Source organism: Heterodontus francisci, chromosome 34 (assembly GCF_036365525.1).
Source record: "Heterodontus francisci isolate sHetFra1 chromosome 34, sHetFra1.hap1, whole genome shotgun sequence".
Taxonomy (NCBI): Eukaryota; Metazoa; Chordata; class Chondrichthyes; order Heterodontiformes; family Heterodontidae; genus Heterodontus; species Heterodontus francisci.
Genome location: NC_090404.1, coordinates 18,029,213 through 18,047,863, shown reverse-complemented (window position 1 = coordinate 18,047,863; position 18,651 = coordinate 18,029,213). Strand labels below are relative to the sequence as shown.

General features: G+C 46.2%; 2 protein-coding genes across 2 annotated transcripts in view; one reads left to right on the top strand and one right to left on the bottom strand.

Annotated features, from left to right (window-relative positions):
* The window catches only part of LOC137349168 (zinc finger protein 850-like), a 70,970-nt gene that overhangs the window by 882 nt on the left and 51,437 nt on the right, over positions 1-18,651 (bottom strand). The window contains exon 3 of the mRNA XM_068014586.1: positions 8,785-8,871. Coding sequence (XP_067870687.1) covers positions 8,785-8,871 — 87 coding nt within the window. The remainder of the gene's footprint in view (positions 1-8,784; positions 8,872-18,651) is intronic.
* LOC137349163 (zinc finger protein 585A-like) overlaps positions 16,781-18,651 on the top strand; it is a 55,061-nt gene continuing 53,190 nt past the window's right edge. The window contains exon 1 of the mRNA XM_068014584.1: positions 16,781-16,846. The gene's annotated coding sequence lies outside the window, so the exon portion shown is untranslated. The remainder of the gene's footprint in view (positions 16,847-18,651) is intronic.

Here is an 18,651-nt window from a genome sequence, read left to right as displayed (position 1 = left end):
TTGCACTGTTTCTTCCCAGTATGACTGCACTTGTGATTCGACAGGCCAGATGATTGGCTGAAGCCTCGCCCACACACAGAACATGTGTACAGTTTCTCCCCACTGTGATCGGTACTTTTTCCTTCCATGTTCAAAATCCCATGATATTCAGATTACAATAAATTAGGAAACTCCATCAAATCCTGCTGTGATGTTTGTTTGCATTTCCCGGCTGCAAATCCCGCAGATCTAATACCCTGTAATATAGATTTAAAACAGAAAAGAGAGTGTGAGGGAACCCACTAAAACACAAAGGCAGGTTGTGAAATGGAGCTGAATGGCCCTCTGTGGGTTATGAGAGAGAGGGGGAGAGGTGGAGAGGTGGAGAAAAGCATGCGGCAAAGGAGGGATTTTATGTTTCTTCTACTGGACGAGAATTTTGACAAAACTTCCCAAACCCTCAACTTCCAATACCTAGAAGGACCAGGGGAAGCGGGTGTATGTGAACACCATCACCTCCAAGTCACACACCATCCTGATGTGTCTGACATCCAGTACCGGATGAACAGAAATTTCCCCCATTTAAATATTGGGAAGACTGAAGCTATTGTCTTCAGTCCCCACTACAAACTCCACTGCCTCGCCACTGACTCCATCCCTCTCCCTGGCAAGTCCCTGAAGCTAAACCAGACTGTTCATAACTTTGGTCTCATATTTAACCCCAAGATAAGCTTCCAACTGTAAATCTGCGCCATCACCAAGACTCCTTATTTCCACCTGCCTGACTTCGCCACTGGCTCAGTTCATCTGCTTCTGAAACTCTCATTCACGCCTTTGTTACTTCGAACCTTGATTATTCTAACAAATTCCTGGCTGTCTTTCTACATTCTACCCTCCGTAAACTTGAGATCATCCAAATCCCAGCTGGCTGTGTCCTTACTCGCACCAAGTCCTCTTCACCCATCACCACTATGCTCACTGACACAGGCTCCCAGTTAAGCAGCAGCTCAATCTGAAAATATTTATCTTTGTTTTCAAATCCCTCCATTTCCTCGCCCCTCTCTATCATCTCCACCAGTCCTACAACCCTTTGAGATATCTGGGCTCATCTAATAAAGCCGATGAGCCGAGGGCACAGATAGACACATGGCAACACGATATCATTGCTATAACGAAAACTTGGCTTAAGAGGGACAAGAATGGCACCTCCACATCCCTGGATATAGAGTTTTCAGACGGGATAGAGAGGGGGATAAAAAAAGGAGTGGGGGGGGGGTGTAGCATTATTGGTTAAGGAATCAATAACAGCTGAGAGAAGGGATGATATGCTAAATGAATCAGCAAATGAGGCCATATGGGTTAAGCTCAGAAATAAAAAAGGAGCAGCCACACTACTAGGAGCGTATTATAGACTGCCAAATAGTGGGAGGCAGAACAAATATGCAGGCAAATTTCTGAGTGCAAAAACTACAGGGTAAGAATAGTTGGGGATTTCAACTACCCTAATATCAACTGGGATACAAACTGTGTGAAGCGCACAGAGGGCACAAAATTCTTGAACTGCATTCAAGGGAACATTTTTTTAAACCAGCTTGTAACAAGCCCAACGAGAGGGGGCGCAATTGTAGATTTAGTCTGCGGCAATGAAGCTGGGCAAATGGATGAAGTAGCAGTGGGTGACCATTTTGGAGATAGTTACCATAATACAGTTAATTTTAGCATAATCACAGAAAAGCACAAAGATAAAACAGGAGTAAAAGTTCTAAATTGGGGGAAAGGCAAATTTTATGAAACTGAGAGGTGATCTGGCGAAAGTGGACTGGACACAGCTACTTGAAGGAAAATCAGCGGGAGGCACTCAAAAACAAGATTCTACAGGCACAGTGTAGGCATGTCCCCACAAAGATAAAGGGTGGAACAGCCAAATCTAGTGTCCCCTGGTTATCTAGAAACATACAGGGTAAGATAAGGCAGGAAAAATTTCATACTTTAGAAAGCCTAGAAGACTACAGAAAGTGCAGGGGTGAAGTAAAAAATGAAATTACGAAAGCAAAGAGAGGAGATGAAAAATTATTGGCAGGTCAAATCAAGGAAAACCCTAAGATGTTTTATTAGTACATTAAGAGTGAGAGGATAACTAAGGAAAGGGTAGGACCGATCAGAGATGCACAGGGGAAATTGTGCGTGGATGCAGAAGATGTGGGCAGGGTTCTTCATGAGTTTTCTTCCTCTGTCTTCAGAGAGAGGGATGATTCAGACATTGTAGTTTAAGAGGAGGAGTGTGTAATATCAGATACGATAAGCATAAGCAGGGGTCTGACATCCCTGAAAGTGGATAAACCGCTTAGGCCTGATGGATTGTATCCCAGGTTGTTAAAGAAAGCCAGGGAGGAAATAGCAGATGCTCTGAGAATCATCTTCAAATCCTCACTAGATACAGGCGAGGTACTAGAGGATTGGAGGTCTGCGAGTTAAAAAGGGTGCAAGAAATGGCCAAATAATTACAGGCCAGTCAGCCTGACCTCGGTGGTGAGTAAATTATTAGAATCAATTCTAACAGGATAAGCTGCCACTTAGAAAGGCACAGATTAATTAGGGATAGTCAGCATGGATTTTTTAAAGGAAGGTAGTGTCGTACTAACTTGATTGAATTTTTTTGAGGAAGTAACAAGGAGGATTGATAAGGGTAGTGTGGTGGATGTGGTCTACATGGATTATAGTAAGGCATTTGACAAGGTCCCACATGGCAGACTGGTCAGAAAAATGAAAGCCAATGGGGAAAGTAGTAAGTTGGATCCAAAATTGACTCAGTGACGGGGAACAAAGGGTAGTGGTTGACGGATGTTTTTGTGAATGGAAAGCGGTTTCCAGTGGAGTTCCACAGGGCTCAGTGTTGGGTCACTTGCTGTTTGTGGTATATATTAATGATTTGGACTTAAATATGGGAGGATGATTGAGAAATTTGCAGATGACACAAAAAATGGACACATAGTTGATAGTGAAGATGATAGCTGTAGACTCCAGAATGATATCCATGGTTTGGTGGAATGGGCAAAAAAGTGACAATTGGAATTCAATCCAGAGAAAAGTGTGAGGTAATGAGGGGAGGGAAAACAAAGCAAGGGAATACACAATAAAATGGAGGATATTGAGAGGGGTAGGAAAAGTGAAAGATCTTGGAGTGCATATCCACTGGTCCCTGAAGGTGGCAGGACAGGTAGATCAACTAGTGAAAAAGGCATTTGGAATGCTTTCCTTTATTGACTGAGGTATAGAATACAAAAGCAGGGATGTAATACTGGAACTGTATAAAATGCTGATTAGGCCACAACTGGAGTATTGTGTACAGTTCCGGTCACCACATTACAGGAAAGACATAATTGCGCTGGAAAGAGTACAGAGGAGACTTACAAGAATGTTTCCAGGGCTTGAAAGTTGCAGCTATGAGGAAAGATTGGATCGGTTAGGGCTGTTTTCCTTCGAACACAGGAAGCTGAGGGGTGACTTAATTGAGGTGTACAAAATTATGAGGCCTAGATAGAGTAGACAGGAAGGACCTGTTTCCCCTAGCAGAGAGGTCAATTACCAGAGGGCACAGAATTAAGGTGATGGGTAGAAGGATTAGAGGGGACGAGGAAAATCTTTTTCACCCAGAGGGTGGTGGGTGTCTGGAATTCATTGCCCAGATCAGTGGTGAAGGCAGAAACCCTCAATTATTTTCTAAGGTACCTGGACATGCACCTGAAGTGCTGTAACCTGCAAGGCTACAGACCAGGTGCTGGAAGCTGGGATTAGATTGGGCAGCTAGTTTTTTCAGCCAGCACTGACACGATGGGCTGAATGGCCTCCTTCTGTGCCATAACTTTTCTATGACTTTATGAATACTAGCTTCTTGAGCATCCCTGATTATAATCGCTCCACTACTGGTGGCCGTGCCATCAGCTGCCAAGGCCCGAAGCTCTGGAATACCCTTCCTAAACCTCTCTACCTCACTTTGCTCATTTCAGACACTCCTTAAAACTTGCCTCTTACCAAGCTTTTAGTCATCTGCCCCAATATCTCATGTGGCTCAGTGTCAAATGTTGCTTTATAACACTCCTGTGAAATGCCTTGGAAATGTTATTAGAATAAAGAAGCTATATAAATACAAGTTGTTGTTAACTTGGACATATATCACCGTTACTACATCATCACTGGGTGAAAATCCTGTAACAGCTTCCCTAACTGCAGGAGTGCAAGAAGGCAGCCCACCATCACCTTCTCAATGGACAATTGGGGATTGGCAATATCTGCTGGTCTGGCTGGTGACGCCCATATCCCAAGAATAAAGTAAAAAAATCTGTACATGAAAAATGGATTAAAAGCCTCGAGAGAAATAATTCTTTCACACTGAACGGTTGGTGTCCATGAGCAACCTCATCTCCCCTGGAATCAATTTCCTCGACAGTCTCACATTGGAAATCATTGGGCCTGACTTAGCTCAAACGTACCCAAGATTAACCCAGCAGCGTCGTCTCCATCTCCACTCCAGCTCAAACTGATGCAACAATGAAGACCTACACAGGTCAGAGAGACTTCCACATCCAACACTCGCTCCGATCCAAACCAGCTCTTAATTGCTCTGTCTGTGTTTCTTGACTCAGTTCCATCAGCAACGCCTGTAATAAATCAAAAGCCAAAATACTGTGGATGCTGGAAATCTGAAATAAAAGATGTTGGAAATGCTCAGCAGGTCAGGCAGCATGTGTGCAGAGAGAGAAACAGAGTTAACGTTTCAGGTGCATCGAGCCGCTGGAGCCTGGAACTCAGAGTGGGAGTAGGCGGAAGAATGAGGAGAGGCAACACAGTCCAACACTCACAGCAACCTCCAATCCACCGACATTACCGGGATAGGGAGACAGAGTTTAGAAACACTCAGCAACACGACTCCAGTAAAAGATCCCAGGAGGAAAAGGGGGAGCAGTGTGTGTACCTGCCCTGATATCCCCCTCCCCAGGCCTGTCAGTCAAACCCCCCACTCCTCCCAGTCCACAGCTCAGCCTATCAGCTTGCAGCTTCCTGCACCTTGAGCCAGCCCTGCCCAGGTGTGGCCCAGTCCAAGGGGTGTCTTTGTGGAACCAGGGAGGGGGGACCTCCTGCCCTGTGCTGTGTCCCAAATGGTTCCTCCCTCCCCTCCCCCAGGCCCCTTTATAACTGAGCTCAGTTTCCTTTAAAGTTTTCTCCTTTGATGTTACACTTTATTAATCTTTAATTCCTCCAAAAGAGCTGGAAATCTGGTGGCCGTTAACCCCGGGCCTGTCACCGGGAGAAGCCCCGCAGCTGCCGCCCCGCTCGGTGCAAACGCGGGTCCGGGAGGCTTCTTCTTGGGGATGTTGAGGCCTACACCGGGTGTTTCTGAAGCCCACCCGCCGGCTCCGTCACTCTCGCCGCCACTTACTGACTCCAGGTGCGACTCAGCCGCCATCACTCAAAGTGCGAACTCGGTTCTCGCGAGTGGCGGGGGGGGGGGCCTCCAGCCAGCGACCTCTGACCTGTCCGCTCACAATGTCCGTGTGATTGACGGCAGCTCCGGACCAATAGCAAGAAGATGCGGGATCGGAGAACGGGGCGGCCCGCCCCCTCACCTGCTCCGATTGGTTGGAGGACCCACACAGCCCTGTCGTTCCTCTGGGCCCGACCCGTCTTCCTATTGGTTTGGGTCTTCCGTCAATCAGACGGGAGGGCGGGCTGTGCATCTGAGAGAAAGGCAAAATACTGCAGATGCTGCAAATCTGAAACAAAAACAAGTGCTGGAAATATTCAGCAGGTCTATCAGCTGTGGAATATTTAATGCTTTGTCTTTCACCACAATGAGTTAAATGAGTTAACACCTGTCTTAAAGTGGTCGACTCAGGACTGTCCCATAAACAAATTAAGGTTTTGTAGAATAATTACCAGTCATTTTCAGACTGGAAATTTAAACCTGCCGTTTCACTTTCAGTCAGGAACAGATCACAGTTTTACACCAATCTCTGATTTGACAGCACGTTTCCAGCATTCATTGTTGTTCTTCCTGACTCTAAACACAGTTGTAAAGGAGCCTTCTGTTCCGTGCCCAGGAGCTCTGAACCATGGAAGAGAGCGGCTGGGACACATTTCTTACAGGCCTCAGGATTAACCCACACGGGGACTTTGCTGTCAGTGAAGAGAGACGAGAAAGACAAAAGTGCCGTTTGTCCCTCTCTGTGTGATCCTGAAGGACTGTGTTCAGGCTGAAGTTCTGTTCCTGCCGTGCGATCCTCTCCCCAGATTGTCCTTTCTGAGCTCCAGCCAGGTGATGCTAAACACTCAGGTGGGAAAGACAAAAATCTACAGCAGTGTGTTTAAAACAAAGCTGATTTATTTGACATTTAACCAGAATATTAAACTCCAGCCCAGTTATAGGGATTATTCTCATCAGCAGAAACAAACCCCAAATGTTCAAATAGAAACGTAGAAAAGTTCTGTCACAGAAGGAGGCCATTCAGCCCATCATGTCTGCACTGACCGTTAAGAGTTATCCAGCCTAATCCCACTTTCCAACTCTTGGTCTGTAGCCTCGTAGGTTACGGTTCCTTAATTGCATATCCAAGTACTTTTTAAATGTGATGAGGGTTGCTGCCTCGATCACCCTTTCAGACAGTGAGTTCCAGATTCCAAACCCCCAACCCTCTGATTGAAAAGATTTCTCGACTGTCTTCCAATCCTTCTCCAATTACTCTGATCTACTCCCCCTGGTTATTGACCTCTCTGATAATGGAATCCGCTACTGCCGACCCATTTTATCTCAGCTCCTCATAAGTTTATACACCTCAGCCTCCTCTGTTCCAAACAACTCCAGCCTAACCAATCTTTCCTCACAGCAAAAATTCTCCAATCCTGCCAACATCCTTGTAAATCTCCTCTGTACCCTCTCTAATGCAATCACATTCTTCCTGTAATGTAGTGACCAGAACTGCACACAGTACTCCAGCTGTGGCCTAACCAGTGTCTTATACAGTTCCAGTCTATCCTCCCAGTTCTTATAATCCTATGCCTCGGCCAATAAAAACAATCATCACAAATGCCTTCTGAACCACCTTATCTATTTGTCTAGTCACCTTCAGGAATTTGTGGACATGAACTCCAAGGTCCCTCTGTTTCTCTGCACTTCTCAGTATCCTGCCATTTATTGTGGATTCCTTTGCCTTTTTCACCCTCCCCAAATGCATTACCCCACACTTCTCCGGATTGAATTCCATTTATCATTTCACAGAATCAGTACAGCACAGAAGGAGGCCATTCGGCCCATCATGTCTGCATTGGCTCTCCAAAAGAGAAATTAACTCAGTTCCATTCCCCCGCCTTCTCCCCGTAACCCTGCACATTCTTCCTTTTCATATAACTGTGTAATTCCCTTTTGCATGCTTTAATTGAACCTGCCTCCACCCCACTCTGAGGCAGCGCATTCCAGACCTTAACCACTCGCTGCGTGACAAAGTTTTTCCTCATGTCACTTCTGCTTCTCTGACCAAATACTTTAAATCTGTGCCCTCTCATTCTCAATCCTTTTTCTCTATCTACTCTGTCCAGACTGCTCAGGATTTTGAATATCTCGATCAAATCACCTCTCAACCTTCTCTTCTCCAAGGAAAACAATCCCAACTTCCCCAATCTATCTTCATAACTGAAGTTCCTCATCCTTGGAACTATTCTCGTGAATCTTTTCTGTACTCTCTCCAATGCCCTCACGTCTTTCCTAAAATGCAACGCCCAGAACTCAATGCAATACACCAGTTGAGGCTGAACTAGTGTCTTATACACGTTCAACATAACCTCCTTGCTCTTGTACTCTATTCTCCTATTAATAAAGCCCAGGATACTGTATGCTTTATTAGCTGCTCTCTCAACCAGTCCTGCCACCTTCAATGACATATGCACATATACACCCAGATCCCTCTGCTCCTGCACCCCCTTTAGAATTGCAATCTTTATTTTATATTGTCTCTCCATGTTCTTCCTACCAAAATGAATCACTTCACATTTCTCTGCATTGAACTTCATCTGCCACCTGTCTGCACATTCCACCAACTTGTATGTGTCCTTTTGAAGTTCTACACTATCCTCCTCACAGTTCACAATGCTTTCAGGTTTTGTAGCTGCAGACTTTGAAATTGTGCCCTGCACACCAAGGTCTAGGCATTAATATATATCAGGAAAAGCAAGGGTCCCAACATTTACCTTGAAAACTCCACTACAGACCTTCCTCCAGCCTGAAAAGCATCCTGTCACTTGTTTCCTGTCACTCAGCCAATTCTGTATCCATGTTGCGACTGTCCCTTTTATTCCATGAGCTATAACTTTGCTCACAAGTCTGTTGTGGGGCACTGTATCAAATGCATTTTGAAAGTCCATGTACACCACATCAACAGCATTGCCCTCATCGACCCTCTCTGTTACCTCCGCAAAAATCTCCAGTAAGTTAGTTAAACATGATTTTCCCTTAAGAAACCCATACTGTCTTTCTTTAATTAACCCGGCTGCCTACCTGACCAGTCCAGTGATATTATCCTGCAGGCTACAGCTTTCTTCCTCTCTGTCAACCTCACGGCCACTTGTTATCTGCAAACTTCTTAATCGCACTCCCTATATTTAAGTCTAAATCATTGATACATACCACAAAAAGCAAGGGACCTGGTACTGAGCCCTGTGGGACCCCACTGGAAACAGGCTTCCAGTCATGATTCAGTTCTGGATGTGATTAACAGCAGCAACAGCAGAATCCAACCCCTGCAGTGATATGTGAACTCGCTGGTGTCTCAGCAGGGTGGACGAAGTAGTGAATCCCTTCTCACACTCGGAGCAGGTGAACGGCCTCTCCCCAGTGTGAACCCGCTGGTGTCTCAGCAGGTTGGATAACTGAGTGAATCCCTTTCCATGCTCGGAGCAGGTGAATGGCCTCTCCCCAGTGTGACTACGTTGATGAGTTTCCAGCTTGGATGAGCAATTGAATCCCTTCCCACAGTCACCATATTTCCATGGCTTCTCCGTGATGTAGGTGTCCTGGTGGCTTTTCAGGTTGGATGATCAGTTGAAGCCTTGTCCACACACAGAACACTTCAATGATTTCCCCCCATTGTGAACGATGCGCGTGTGCAGGAGGCTTCAGAAACACCAGGCGTAGGCCTCAACACCCGCAGTAAGAAGTTGCTGGTCCCTCATTTGTACTCAGCAGGGCGGCAGCTGCGGGGCTTTTCCTGGTGACCGGCCTAGGTTAACAGCCGCCAGATTTGCAGCTCTTTTGGAGGAACTAAGAATTAATAATTTTTTTTCATTCATTAATGGGAATTGGGCATCGCTGGCTCAGCCAGCATTTATTGCCCGCCCCTAATTGCCCTTGGGAAGGTGGTGGTGAGCTGCCTTCTTGAACCGCTGCAGTCCATGTGGGGTAGGTGCACCCACAGTGCTGTTAGGAAGGGAGTTCCAGGATTTTGACCCAGCGACAGTGAAGGAACGGTGATATAGTTCCAAGTCAGGATGGTGTGTGACTTGGAGGGGAACTTGCAGGTGGTGGTATTCCCATGCATTTGCTGCCCTTGTCCTTCTAGTTGGTAGAGGTCACAGGTTTGGAAGGTGCTGTCTAAGGAGCCTTGGTGCATTGCTGCAGTGCGTCTTGTAGATGGTACACACTGCTGCCACTGTGCGTCGGTGGTGGAGGGAGTGAATGTTTGTAGATGGGGTGCCAATCAAGTGAGCTGCTTTGTCCTGAATGGTGTCGAGTTTCTTGAGTGTTGTTGGAGCTGCAGCCATCCAGGCAAGTGGAGAGTATTCCATCACACTCCTGACTCAGAGTCATAGAGTTATACAGCACAGAAACTGGCCCTTCGGCCCATCGTGTCTGTGCCGGCCATCAAGCACCTATCTATTCTAATCCCATTTTCCAACACTTGGCCCATAGCCTTGTATGCTATGGTGTTTCAAGTCCTCGTCGAAATACTTCTTAAATGTTGTGAGGGGTTCTGCCTCTGCCACCCGTTCAGGCAGTGACTTGTGCCTTGTAGATGGTTGACAGGCTTTGGGGAGCCAGGAGATGAGTTACTCGCTGCAGGATTCCCAGCCTCTGACTTGCTCTTATAGCCATGGTATTTATATGGCTACTCCAGTTCAGTTTATGGTCAACCCCCGAGGATGTTGATAGTGGGGGGATTCAGCGATGATAATGCCATTGAATGTCAAGAGATGATGGTTAGATTCTCTCTTGTTTGAGATGGTCATTGTCTGGCACTTGTGTGGCGCGATTGTTACTTGCCACTTATCAGCCCAAGCCTGGATATTGTCCAGGTCTTGCAGCATTTCCACACGGACTGCTTCAGTATCTGAGGAGTCATGAATGGTGCTGAACATTGTGCAATCATCAGCGAACATCCTCACTTTTGACCTTATGATTGAAGGAAGGTCATTAATGAAGCAGCTGAAGATGGTTGGGCCTCGGACACTACCCTGAGGAACTCCTGCAGTGATGTCCTGGAGCTCAGATGATTGACCTCCAACAACCACAAACATCTTCCTTTGCGCTAGGTATGACTCCAACAAGCGGAGGATTTTCCCCCTGATTCCCATTGACCTCAGTTTTGCTAGGACTCCTTGATGCCATACTCGGTCAAGTGCTGCCTTGATGTCAAGGGCAGTCACTCTCCCCTCACCTCCTGAGTTCAGCTGTTTTGTCCATGTTTGAACCAAGGCTGTAATGAGGTCAGGAGCTGCGTGGCCCTGGCGGAACCCAAACTGAGCGTCACTGAGCAGATTATTGCAATGCAAGTGCCGCTTGATGGCACTGTTGATGACACCTTCCATCACTTTACTGATGATTGAGAGTAGGCTGATGTGGCGGTTATTGGCTGGGTTGGATTTGTCCTGCTTTTTGTGTACAGGACATACCTGGACAATTTTCCACATTGCCAGGTAGATGCCAGTGTTGTAGCTGTACTGGAACAGCTTGGCTAGGGGCGTGGCAAGTTCTGGAGCAAAGGTCTTCAGTACTATGAACGGAATATTGTCAGGGCCCATATCCTTGCAGTATCCAGTGCCTTCAGTCGTTTCTTGATATCACATGGAGTGAATCGAATTGGCTGAAGTCTGGCATCTGTGATGCTGGGGAATTCAGGAGGCGGCCGAGATGGATCATCAACTCGGCACTTCTGGCTGAAGATTGTTGCAAATGCTTTAGTCTTATCTGTTGCACAGATGTGTGAGGCTCCCCCATCATTGAGGATGGGGATGTTTGTGGAGCCACCTCCTCCAGTTAGTTGTTTAATTGCCACCACCATTCACGACTAGATGTGGCAGGACCGCAGAGCTTAGATCTGCATCCGTTGGTTTTAGGATTGCTTAGCCCTGTCTAAGGCATGGTGCTTATGCTGTTTGGCACGCAGATAGTCCTGTGTTGTAGCTTCACCAGGTTGACACCTCATTTTGAGGTATGCCTGGTGCTGCTCCTATTTTGTGCAAGAGGTGGGGCTCCCGGCACCAGGCTGAAAAGGTGGGGGATCCCTGCCTCTGCATTTTTTGGGCCCCCCAAAACGATCCTCTGGTATTTTGGGATCAAAGTTTTAAGAGGCGGAATTCCTGTCCCAGTAAAGGCTTTTTTGGGACGTAGATCACGCCTCCAACAGCTTTCGGCCCATCAGAGGGCCAGCAGCTCAGCAGTATCAGTAGCGCCTCCAGGAGTGGTGGCCACTGTTGGTGCTGCAGAGGCCTCGGACCCAGGCCTAGCGGTGAAACCCTGGAACACAGGTCGGTAAGGTAGGGTCTCGGGGTCCAGTCCAGAAGGGCCTAGCCAGGGAGGGTGGGGTGTGGTTGTTCAGTCCAGGGGGAGAGGTGCCCCGGGAGGTACAGTTGTTCCTGGGGTGGGGCACCTCCACGGGCCACAAATTGACCATGAAAGAGGGATCCCCTCCCAAGCTCACAGGGAGGGCACCTCGTCTTATAAGGTGTCCTCCCCGTGTGGCAGTGGCTCCCTTGTTGCTGGTTAGATCCTAGCGGTGGTGGTAAGAGGCCCAATTGGCCATTAATAGGCCACTTAAGGGCTTCAATTTTCTTCTGGGTGAGAAGGTCATCATTGGTCTATTCCCCCCCCCCCCCCACCCCACCCCCGTGGTAGGGTTTAAGGAGTGTCTCCTCAGGAAAATGTGCAACAGGGCGCATGCATGGCCATCCTGGGCCAGGAAGCAGCAGAAGAGAACGTTGTGAATTTCTATCCTGAACTGACAGTGATTTGATTTGAACGTAAATCTAGGGGGCTTGATCAAGAAGTTTGTGAAAGACACAAAAATGCCGTGTGGTTGATAGCAAGGAGGATAGCTGCAGACTGCAGGAAGATATCAATGGACTGGTCAGGTGGGCAGAAAAGTGGCAAATGGAATTCAACTCAGAGAAGAGCGAGGTGATGCAATTGGGGAGGTCAAACAAGGCAAAGGAATACACGATTAATGGGAGAATACTGAGATTGTAGAGGAAATGAGGGACCTTGGAGTTAATGTTCACAGATCCCTGAAGGTGCAAGGACAGGTTGATAAGGTGATTAAGAAAGCATATGGAATCCTTTCCTTTATTAGCCGAGATATAAAATTTAAGAGCAGGGAGGTTATGCTGGAACTGTATAACTCATTAGTTAGGCCACAACATGAGTACTGTGTGCAGTTCTGGTCACCTCATTACAGAAAGGATGTAATTGCACTGGAGAGAGTACAGAGGAGATTTATGAGGATGTTGCCAGGTCTGGAAAAATGCAGCTATGAGGAAATATTGGATAAGCTGGGGTTTTGCTCCTTGGAACAGAGGAGAGATTTGACTGAGATGTATAAAATTGTGAAGGGCCTGGATAGAGTAGATGGGAAGGGCCTACAGGGAGGTCAGTGATGAGGGGGAATAGATTTAAAGTAATTGGTAGAAAGATTAGAGGGGAGATGAGGAAACGTTTTTCCCCCGGGGGTGGGGGTCTGGAACTCAGTGCCTGAAAGGGTGATCGAGGCAGAAACCATCAGCTCATTTAAAATGTATCTGGAAATGCACCTCAAGTGCTGTAACCAGCAGGGCTACGGACCAGGAGCTGGAAAGTGGGATTACACTGAGTGGCTCATTTTCCAGCCAGTGCCAAGTGACCTCTTTCTGTGCCGTATAATTTCTATGATTCTATTTTTACAGCTTTGCAAAGTTTTGCAGTGGAATTGTATTCAACTAAACAAACACCTGAATAACAATGTATGTAGCTTCCTCAGTATAATAGCAGTGTGGAATTTCTGTAGTGTAGTGGTGATCACATTTGCCTAATATGTGAAAAATCCCTGGCTTGAAACTGCACAGAAACATTTTCAAAATGACCAGAACTAATTATGAGGAAATATGGAATCATTACATTGGCCGTATTATGACTGACGCAGGAGAAATGCACTGTTAATTCAGTCCCACTTCTCCATAGGTCACAGCATATCAATAGATTTTCTCACCAATTACATACTCTATTTGTCCCCGAGAATAAAGCAGACCAACCAGGTTTCTTTAATCAATGACAAAATTAACTATTTATGAATAAACCAAATCTTAATCAATAATGAGATAAATTGATATACAAAAAGCTCCTTATTCCCTAGCCCTCATGCACACATGCATACATTCAAAAAGAAACCAGTTAACTGGGAAAAAAGGGATTTTGGGTTACAGCTGTTTCTTAGGTATAGAAGGAATAATAAAATAAATCAATTTGACATGTTCTGGTCGGACGGCTTTCTGTTTGGTGAGGTGTCCCAGAGTCAAATAGTTGGATACCACTCAAAGTCTCTCCAGGTGAGGTGGATGAACAGTCTTTGATGGGTAGGCGTTAAAGGCAATTTGACTGCAGCAGACTTCACATAGGTCTTTCAGTAGGGGTGTAGCAACAGATCTGCCTGGGTCTTAAAGCAGCAGTCTAGCAGTAGAAGATTTTCTTCAGATTTCAAGATTTCTTAAAACACAGGAGGCTACGGGAATCACATTTGATGCAGGGAATATTCAGAGACAGCAGTCAATAGGAATATGCTACCTCTAACGTGAAAGGGTTTCTTCTTAAGAGATGCAGGCTTCCTTCACAGACAGAGGTAACACTTTTTCTTGGTCTTTCCCTCTCTGGTCTCCAGGCAGGTCAAAGCCAGATATCAAAATGACTGCTCTTTGTCCAACTCACTGGATTATTAAAGGATGCAAAGTGAAAGCAAAACCTTTCCTGAGCCGATCACATGACCAAACATAGAGTCTCACTGTCATTCAAAATGTTGCTCTGAGGAGGTCAAAACCCCGGGCTGGTTTCCTAGAAACTGGCTCCTTTTTCAGTTTTTGTTAAAAAAACACATAGAATTCTAAGATTTTAGTACAAAAATAAAACCCTTGTAACAACCGTTAAAATGTTAACACAACACAATCTCTCAAAGCCTTGTTACATTTGCACATTGTGTGCACAATCAAATTCTGCACAATACCTATTACTCGCTCCTGTTTCCAGCCCGGATGGTGCAGCCAGCTCCTCAAAACCTGGATATTCCAGTTGATTTGCGTCAGGTTTTAACAGAATCCTGCAGCACTAGCTCGGTAACTAACAGCAGATCTAAGCCTCATTTCAGAAGGACGAAAAAAAAACTATCAAGTATTCACTTTTCCCCAGCTCCACAGTGAGTGAGACAGGAACAAACAGCAATATTTTGCCCCGCACTGTTCAATTACACACTGTCTGCAGTAAGTGGTGACTGCAGCCTCAATCCGCGGGTTACTGGCCATCCCTGGGAGGCAAAATACTACAACGCAGGCCAAAGCTCCCCATATACCGAGCACAGTCTTAGGAAAATGCAGGCAGATTATATCCTGGTCACGAAACCTCCGAGAAGCTCTTACAGAATAGCCGAGTGAGTGAAACCTTCTTTGAGCTTCAATGGAGAGATTCCAGTGGAAACAGCTTGTGGGGAATTGCTCCTCATGAATATTTCTTCTCATGTGAAAGGGCTAAAATCCTTTTAACTTTAACAACGGCTGCAGCAGATTCTTGGTGTCCTAAGCACCTCTATAACCCAGCTCTCAAAATATAGCTTGCAATATGAGAAGTGGTAAAAGTTGATGACATGCAGATCAGAAAAAGTTATCTAAATTTTGACTTTCACTCCCAGACTTATTGGCATTTTGTTCATCAATAATAGAAATTTCTGAGTTTATTGATGCAAATTAACATAATTATTCACTGTCTCACAAAGTTGCTAAGAGTATTTTGGCTCCTTAAAGATGTCCCGGGTGATACTGTAATTGAAGCTAAGGAAATGGCAGATATACAAAATAGTCACTTTTTATCTTTCTTCATCGTAGAGTAACAGGAAAAACTAACAAGAAGACGATGAAAATGAGATGCAGTGAAGGTCTCGTCAATGTCCAACTACTCCTTTCATATTAGGTACAGGAAGAAGAGACATGAATGGGATTTAGGTGCCAGTATGCTGCACAACTAGAAGAGAGGCACAAATACCATGAACACCTACTTTCCAAATCAATTCATCGTAAAGTTCTTTCATTTATTTAAAAGCTGACTGTTGTATATCTGAAAATGAGCACCATGCGGTTTGTTACACACTGACTTGTTTTCCTTTGGTTGCCTGTCAGGTTTGCAGTTCAATTTGTGTTGGATATTGATGAGAATCTCATTTCAAGATGAGGGTATAAATATTAAGTATTGAATGCTGGACCAAATGCGGTGAAAGATGGATTGCAACGTTTGGAAGGAGGTGAAGCTAAGAACTGGAAGATGGGAATGACGTTATTAATGATTGAGCAGAATGCATTGCACCCTTGGGCTTTCACTGGTCGATTTCCTTCTACGCCTTGAAATTAAGGTGAGACACCAGGTGGAAACCAACAGTTGTCTCACTGTAGTAAGGGATGTGCCTCATAATCCACCCATTCAAACCCTGCAAACATTCTGGTGAATCTGTACTGCCTTGTTTCCAAGGCCAATATGTATCAGATATAAATTGTCGTACCCAGAACTATACACAGCATTCCAGAAGCAGTCTAACCAGGACTTTGTATAGCTGTAGCAAAACTGCGCTTCCTTTATATAACTGCTTCTGCAACAAATTGTGCAGCTAGGGTATTTACATTGTATGTAGCAACTCAGCAAATTAATGACTATTTGATCAGAATGAACAGTTTAAAAACTCGAATGTGAATAAATTCCATCAATAAATATTGACAAAAAGAATCCAAAATTTTCCAAGAATTCCGAGTACAACTCTTGCTTTCATTGGTTCAGGGCATCTTTGTCAATGATCGCAATCCGTGCAACTCCGGCATCTCTTTCAATATTATTTTTAGGATGCGCGTTTGCTGAAACGCAACCACCACCAGGCGCACTACTGGCACATGCGCAAATACAGCCTCATCGACTGCAACATCTCTGTGACCTCACAGGTAACTGCCAGTATTAAAGATGGCGCGGCTGAACTTGACACTAAAAAGCGAAATGAGCTCAAATCCCCTCAACGGCCACGATCGTCGCCTCAATCCGTTCCTCTCTCAATCACCGCTGCTCTTCACCGCTCTCTCCTGCGCCCGACTGGTCGCGACTCGCCACCTTGCCGCTCGCTCCGCCACCCCCGATTGGGAGGTCCAATGACGGGGTTTTTACCCAATATTCTCCGCGGTTGGGAATATTCCGTATTCACACCACAGGAGAGCAGTGCGCCGACGCAGTGTGCAAGTGGTTGGGGCATGCGCCCTGTCGAACAGTGGTTGGGGCATGCGCAGTTCGGAACATTCGCAATGCGAGTGATGGCGGTAGAAGTGTCTTTTTTTGTAGTCGGTAAGTGACGGTGGGAGCGATGGAGCCGGCGGGTGGGTTTCAGAAACACCCGGTGTAGGCCTCAACACCCCCAATGAGAAACTCCCCGGACCCGCGTTTGCACCGAGCGGGGCGGCAGCTGCGGGGCTTCTCCCGATGACAGGCCCCGGGGTTAACGGGCGCCAGATTTCCAGCTGGTTTGGAGGAATTAAAGATTAATAAAACTGTAACATCAAAGGAGAAAACTTTAAAGGAAACTGAGCTCAGTTATAAAGGGGCCTGGGGGAGGGGAGGGAGGGAGGAACCATTTGGGACACAGCACAGGGCAGGAGGTCCCCCCTCCCCCACTCCCTGGTTCCACAAAGACTCCCCTTGGACTGGGCCACACCTGGGCAGGGCTGGCTCAAGGTGCAGGAAGCTGATAGGCTGAGCTGTGGACTGGGAGGAGTTGGGGGGTTTGACTGACAGGCCTGGGGAGGGGGATATCAGGGCAGGTACACACACTGCTCCCCCTTTTCCTCCTGGGATGTTTTACTGGAGTCGTGTTGCTGAGTGTTTCTAAACTCTGTCTCCCTATCCCGGTAATGTAGGTGGATTGGAGGTTGCAGTAAGTTTTGGACTGTATTGCTTGTTATTCCTCCTCCTCCCATGCCGAGTTCCAGTGGCCCGATGCGCCTGAAACGTTTACTCTATTTCCCCCCTCCACAGATGCTGCCTGACATGCTGTGTATTTCCAGTATTTTCTCCTTTTATTTCAGATTTCCAGCATTTGCAATATTTTGTTTTTATTTTAATGCAAGTGTTGCTCACAGAACTGAGTTGAGAAACATAGATGGACCGATTAAGAGCTGGTTTGTTTCGAGGTGTTGGATGTGGAAGTTGTTCCCTGACCTCCTGTGCAGGTCTTTTTTGTTCCATCAGTTTGAGCTGGAGTGGAGTTGGAGGAGAAGTTGCTGGGTTTAATCCTGAGTACCTTAGAGCCCAGCTGGTTGCAGCAATTTCCAATGTGAGACTGTCAAGGGAGCTAGATTCCAGGCGAGATGAGGTTGCTAAACAGGCAGCAACCACTCAATGTGAAAGAGTATAGTTTTAGTAACAAGTATCTCTGCAGAGGTTTTAATCTGTTTTACATATACAGATTTCTTTACTTCATTCCTGGGATATGGGTGTCACTAGCCAGACCAGCAGATACTGCCAATCCCCAGTTGTCCATTGAGAAGGTGATGGTGGGCCACCTTCTTGAACCGCTGCAGTCTGTGTGGTGAAGGTGCTCCCACAATGGTGTTAGGGAAGGTGTGACAGGATTTTCACCCAGTGATGATGAAGGAACGGTGATATATGTCCAAGTTATCAACGTATTTATGTAGCACCTTTAATGTAATAAAATGTTCCAAGGCAATTCACAGGAGTGTTTATAAAGCAACATTTGACACTGAGCCACATAAGGAGATATTAGGGCAGATGACCAAAGAGGTGGGTTTTAAGAAGTGTCTGAATCACAGAAGGTGAGGCGGAGAGGATTAGAGAGGGATTTCCAAAGGTTATGGCCTTGGCAGCTGAAGTCACGGCCACCTGTGATGGAGGAATGAAAAGCGGGGATGCTCAAGATGTCAGAATTAGATGATCCCTGATCTCTCGGAGGGTTGTAGGGCTGAAGGAGATTATAGAGATAGTGAGGGGCGAGGGAATGGAGGGATTTGAAAGCAAGGATGAGGATTTTAAAATTGAGTTGCTGCTTAACTGGGAGCCTGTGTAGGCCAGTGAGCACAGTGGTGATGTGTGAACAGGACTGGGTTCAAGTAAGGACACAGGCAGCAGAGTTTTGG